Source organism: Apis dorsata, unplaced genomic scaffold (genome assembly GCF_000469605.1).
Source record: "Apis dorsata unplaced genomic scaffold, Apis dorsata 1.3 scaffold_722, whole genome shotgun sequence".
NCBI classification, from domain to species: Eukaryota; Metazoa; Arthropoda; class Insecta; order Hymenoptera; family Apidae; genus Apis; species Apis dorsata.
The window spans coordinates 227,317-232,590 of NW_006263889.1; the positions used below are offsets into that span (position 1 = coordinate 227,317).

The 5,274-nt window shown below is 27.8% G+C and overlaps 2 protein-coding genes and 1 non-coding gene across 5 annotated transcripts in view; 1 reads left to right on the top strand and 2 right to left on the bottom strand.

Annotated features, from left to right (window-relative positions):
- Positions 1 to 422: 422 nt before the first annotated feature.
- The window catches only part of LOC102679967 (probable tubulin polyglutamylase TTLL2), a 5,350-nt gene continuing 498 nt past the window's right edge, over positions 423 to 5,274 (top strand). The window contains exons 1-10 of one of the 2 annotated variants that reach the window (XM_006622567.2): positions 423 to 994; positions 1,082 to 1,229; positions 2,386 to 2,511; positions 2,617 to 2,720; positions 2,829 to 2,958; positions 3,051 to 3,327; positions 3,399 to 3,601; positions 3,673 to 3,930; positions 4,011 to 4,306; positions 4,381 to 4,946. In XM_006622567.2, the coding sequence (XP_006622630.1) occupies positions 1,152 to 1,229; positions 2,386 to 2,511; positions 2,617 to 2,720; positions 2,829 to 2,958; positions 3,051 to 3,327; positions 3,399 to 3,601; positions 3,673 to 3,930; positions 4,011 to 4,306; positions 4,381 to 4,501 (1,593 nt within the window). In that variant the 5' untranslated portion in view covers positions 423 to 994; positions 1,082 to 1,151 and the 3' untranslated portion in view covers positions 4,502 to 4,946. Of the gene's footprint in view, positions 1,230 to 2,385; positions 2,512 to 2,616; positions 2,721 to 2,828; positions 2,959 to 3,050; positions 3,328 to 3,398; positions 3,602 to 3,672; positions 3,931 to 4,010; positions 4,307 to 4,380; positions 4,947 to 5,274 lie in introns of both variants that reach the window. The other variant, XM_006622568.2, reaches the window with a different exon arrangement.
- LOC102679758 (40S ribosomal protein S4) overlaps positions 4,759 to 5,274 on the bottom strand; it is a 2,652-nt gene continuing 2,136 nt past the window's right edge. The window contains exon 6 of one of the 2 annotated variants that reach the window (XM_031513739.1): positions 4,759 to 4,954. In XM_031513739.1, coding sequence (XP_031369599.1) covers positions 4,814 to 4,954 — 141 coding nt within the window. In that variant the 3' untranslated portion in view covers positions 4,759 to 4,813. The remainder of the gene's footprint in view (positions 4,955 to 5,274) is intronic. The other variant, XM_031513738.1, reaches the window with a different exon arrangement.
- Positions 5,026 to 5,159, bottom strand: LOC116186457. Its single transcript, XR_004151459.1, has one exon. It is a non-coding gene; the product is annotated as a small nucleolar RNA SNORA16B/SNORA16A family (small nucleolar RNA).

Sequence of the window (5,274 nt, forward strand, 5' to 3'; positions counted from 1 at the left end):
TATTCGAATTATTCGTGTCGTAAATAGCGGTTAGACTTGTAAAAGGAAAGATACCGTGTAAAATTATTAAAGACACAAAATTATGAAGACCCGATCATAAACCATTTCGTCTCTAACCAGGAAGAAGTTGTCCGTAAGGGACGTTTCATCGATTTGTCATTAAAGTAACCTTGCGGTACCTCCTATCTACGAAGCTAGACACGCGAAACATTTTTCTGGTTAATCTTTTTACAATTGATATATTATAATCGTGCACTTCAATGAATGTATTTCTAATAATACAATCACGAATGCAAATTGCAAAGAATATCACTCGAGTGTTTTTTTCTATAATTCGACAAACGTTGAGGAAGTATAATAAATTTTTAAGCAAAAGTAAAAGAATCGTGTGATTAACAATATATATATCATCATCATCATCATTATCATCATCATCATCATCATCATCATCATTATAAAGCTTTGAACTTTACTGACATTTATATTATTTTTTGTTTAATAGATTTGTTCACGTGTAATAATCTTTAAACAGACATCTAAATCTAATTCTTTTGGAAGTTCGCGGTCCATGAAACTTCCGGTGTCCTTGCGGTGTCCAGCAAAAGCTCATAAAAGCTAGGAAGCAACGTGAAAGGCGGCATACGAGCAACCTGCGCATCTGCGACCGGGTCAAAGCGATTGCGTAGATTGAAACGTGGCGGTGCACCAGTGAGAATCGAGAATCCGGCTCGCTTGCATGCGGATCTATCTCAAAATATTTAAATATTAAACATTAATTATCAATAGAAATGGCATTTTGAAAACTTAATTCGTTGTAATTGTTGAAAAGCCGCTTTTTCGAATGAAAAAGATAACAAAAAATTATGAAAAATGTACCTGAACACGATTTTCAAATTATCAAGAAGTATTTGTATACATGTTATACATGTTAATGTTTTGTGAATGAAAAGTGTAAAATATGACAAGATATCTCATCAAATTTGGAAATTTTTAAGTAAAAATATAAACTTTATATTTCTTCTTTTTGTTTTACACAAAGAAATAATCAAAGAAATAAAATTTTCTTTATTATTGTGAAAAGGAAGACTGGTTGTACTGTGATATCATTAATTATTATCTTCGCGCGATCTTCCAAAATATAATGTTTCGTTATGGCAGTGAAATACTTGGATGGTCCTTTTGTGTTCAGACTCAACGACAATGGTATAGGACCACATCTTCTTACACAGGTATAATATTTTATTTGAATTTACTTTTAATTATCTAGCATTATATATATATATATATTATATATATTAGATATATATAATATTTTTATTGAAAAAAATAAAAATCGAACAAATCGTATTTCAATTTCAAACGTGTGTATCATGATTACAATGATGAATGATTTCAACTTTGAAATACAATAAATATATATATATATAACATCGATAGATAAGTACATAAATGTTGGATACGTTCCGCCACGCTTTTATGTCGTTTGGAATTTGTTCGACACGGTTACAAACTTAGCCATGCCCTTGAACTGAATACTTTTCAAGGTACATACGATGTGCACATGCACGTACATACTTGCAGAGTCAAACGAGATGCGACGCGCTTTTGCGCGTGCACCATTTTTAGAAGCACAACTATTAAGTAAGCGCAATATGTAATAATGATAGCGAAGAGTAGAATCATCGTGACGATAATAGAGATCTCTTATTATGGTTTATGATCTCTATCTTATGTTCATGAAACTTCATCTGAACTTTAGCAAAAAAGAATTTATTATTCGATATTATTATAATTATATATTTTTTCCATTTAATTATTCTTATCTTTATCCTTTTAATTTGAGCTAAGTACATATACGCAATATAATTGAAAGTACTTTTTTTTATTTTTAATTTTGATATAAATTTAATAATAAATTTAATATTTCTATGGATGAAATTAAACTCTTATTGATGAATAGAAATAATTCAGGTTATAAGAACAGGGTGTAAATGTGGTCGATGACCTTTCACAGCGAATCGATGATATAAGAAAAGAATAATAAAAGTAGGCTACCGTAACAGTGAAAAGAGATATACTTGAATTTAATTGTAATTAGAGGCCTTGGTTCACTTTTGAAGTAACCATTCTTAATGCTCTAATAACACGACAAATAAATCAACATTTCTGTTATTTTCTCATGTACAAACGTTTCCTAGTTGTAGAATGTAAAATATATCTATTGTTTCATTCATTCGAATCACGCATTCACAAGATTTTTTTTTTTATTTAAAAAAAAATTTAATCTGTAAACAAATACTAATAAATAAATATATTTTATTTAATTTTATTTAATTATTTAATTTTATTAAATATAAATACTTGAATTATATACTTTGATCACAGGTTTGTACGGAACGTGGTTGGAGAGAATATACTGGCGAAAATAATGTATTCAAAGATCGATGGAATTTATGGTGGCGATCCGGCGGTTTCCCTTTACCCCATTATAAGCTATTACTTCCATGGCAGGTAATAGCACATCTAATTTTTTTTTCTAAAATAATTATATAACAAATCAAATTTAGTATGAGAAAATGTTTATCAAAATTATTATATAAATCATATATATTTTAGTTTATCAACAGAATTCCAAAAGGAAGTTCAATCTGTAGAAAAGACAATCTTATCCGTCATCTTAGATGCATGAAGAAAATGCACGGTTCGATCTATGATTTCAGGTATAATCTATGATACATAATAATAATTATAATAATAAATAATAATATAAATAATAATAAATAAGTATAGTCTATAAAAATAATGTTTAATCAAAAATAAAACATTAGTCCTGTAGGATATAATTTGCCATCGGAATATACTAAATTAGCGGAAGAATGGAGTCGTTGCGAGCATGATAGAGTTTGGATCTGTAAACCAGTTGGTCAGAGTCAAGGCAAAGGGATTTTTTTATTTCGTGTAAGAATTTCGTGTAAGAATTTCATGTAAGATGAATAGCATCTTGAAAAAGAATATAATTAATAAATTTATTAAATGTATAATGTTTATAGAAATTAAGTGATCTTACATATGATAATGCAGCAATAGTCCAAAGATATATTGAGAATCCTCTTCTAATCGGGGGCTATAAATTCGATTTACGATTATACGTGTGCGTACCTTCTTATCGACCTCTAACGATATATTTGTACAAAGAAGGATTGGCACGATTTGCTACGGAAAAATTTTCATTAGAACATATAAATGATTCTTTCCGACATCTTACTAACTTTTCCTTGAATAAATTAGGCCCAGGATATTCTGAGAAAAAAGAACGCATCGGTTCTGGTATAAAATGATTATTATAAGTTAAATTTTTTTGTATCATTATATTACAAATATGATTTGAACTTTCGTAGGTTGTAAATGGACTTTTAGACAATTAAGAAGATATTTTGAACAAGCTGGATATTACGATTGGTTCCTTTGGCAGAGGATAGCTTGTTTAGTTAGTTTAACAATACTAAGTCAAGCTGCGAGCATACCAAAATCTTCCAATTGTTTTGAATTCTTTGGATTTGATGTATTAATTGATAAAAATTTAAAACCATGGTTATTAGAGGTTAAAAGACATATATCTTACTCACTTAAAAAATGAAAATTATTGCTAACATTTGAAAAATAATTCAATAGGTGAATCTTAGCCCAGGTTTAAGTAATGATTGCGAAATTGATTCTGAAGTAAAGAAACCTTTGCTGCATGATTTATTCGATTTATTAGGTCTTCCAGTATGCAATACTGGACTTTCTCTTTTTACAATATGGTCAACAATTGATGATGAAGTTGAAATGTCTTCCAAGTATTGTACAAATCGAACAATGAAAAAAAAATCGAAAACTTATCAGGAAACTGATGGTTTTTTAAACATATACACGGAACTTCGGCCTACTGTACGTATCTACAAAAGAATATTAGTAAATATTGAATTGCTAGCAAAAATATTAAGTTTTATACTCATTTTAATCATTAGCTCAAACATTCAACCATCAACAATTCTTCAAATTTGTGGTCTCTTTACACTCCCTTATTAGTGGATAAATATATTCCACGCGGTTTTCAGGGTAATAACCCACAAAACAACGATAAAACATCAATATGGGATAATGGTAAAGATTGGAGTAAACCATGTACAAGTGAAGGAGGATGGGTCCGCATTTATCCATTGATATCGATAAAACCTAAATATGCTATTGATTATGTATCTTTATCAGAAACTACAAGAAAGATAGAAAAAGAAATTAGAAATACAGTTATTTCTATACAAAAGTAATAATTTAGATAAAAATTTTTCAATTTATATAAAAATATAAAAATATATTTGATTAATCTTGCTTTTACAGATATTTGAAAGCTGCCAAAGAAGTGCACAAGAAAAATGAAAAATATAGAGATGAACAATATAATGCTATGTTACGAAAAATGTTAGAACTTAATACTGAAATTTGGCTGCCATCAAAGTGATTAAACAAATATTCTCTATATTTTATTCATCTTTTAAGTAAATTTCAGCACAATGCTTTGACCAATTAAATTTTATAATACTACATTTAAGACACATTTTTAACACGTAAAAATGTTTTTCAATATTTTTAATAGCAAGATATTTTTTAAAATCATGTTATAATTGTGATAGAATTGTGATGTTAATGAAAATGTCATATATATTATATCGTGTTCTAAAATATCACATATAAATTATAGGATAAAGGTGCAGAATATTTATATTCACCAAGAAATTCTCGGTTTATTGAACGTTTTTTTTGCAAATGTACATTAATTCACTCCCTTTGCTGCTAACCTCTTGTCGCGCTCTTCGGCAATTGAAAGTTTAACACCTTTGTCTCTTGGTAAGCTAATGTATGGCTTTGTACCTTTGCCGATGATAAATACGTTGTTCAATCTAAAGAAATAATTTATATTATATTATAACAATTAATCAATATAAAGAATAATCAAAAATTTTAAAAAAATTTATTTTAAAAAAATCATGTTTCCTTAATGGGTAATACTGAAAAGTCTATGTAAGAACAATCAGTGACCAATATTAAAGAAGTTTATTTTGGCCATCTTTTGACTACAATAATTTTTATAATATATTATAGCTTCGATTATGGCCATCATAAATAAATTTATTTTTTTTCTTATAAAAATTAAAAATTAAAAATAAATATAATATATATATATATATATATAATAAATAAAATGTAAATAAAAAATAAAAATGCAAAATACCT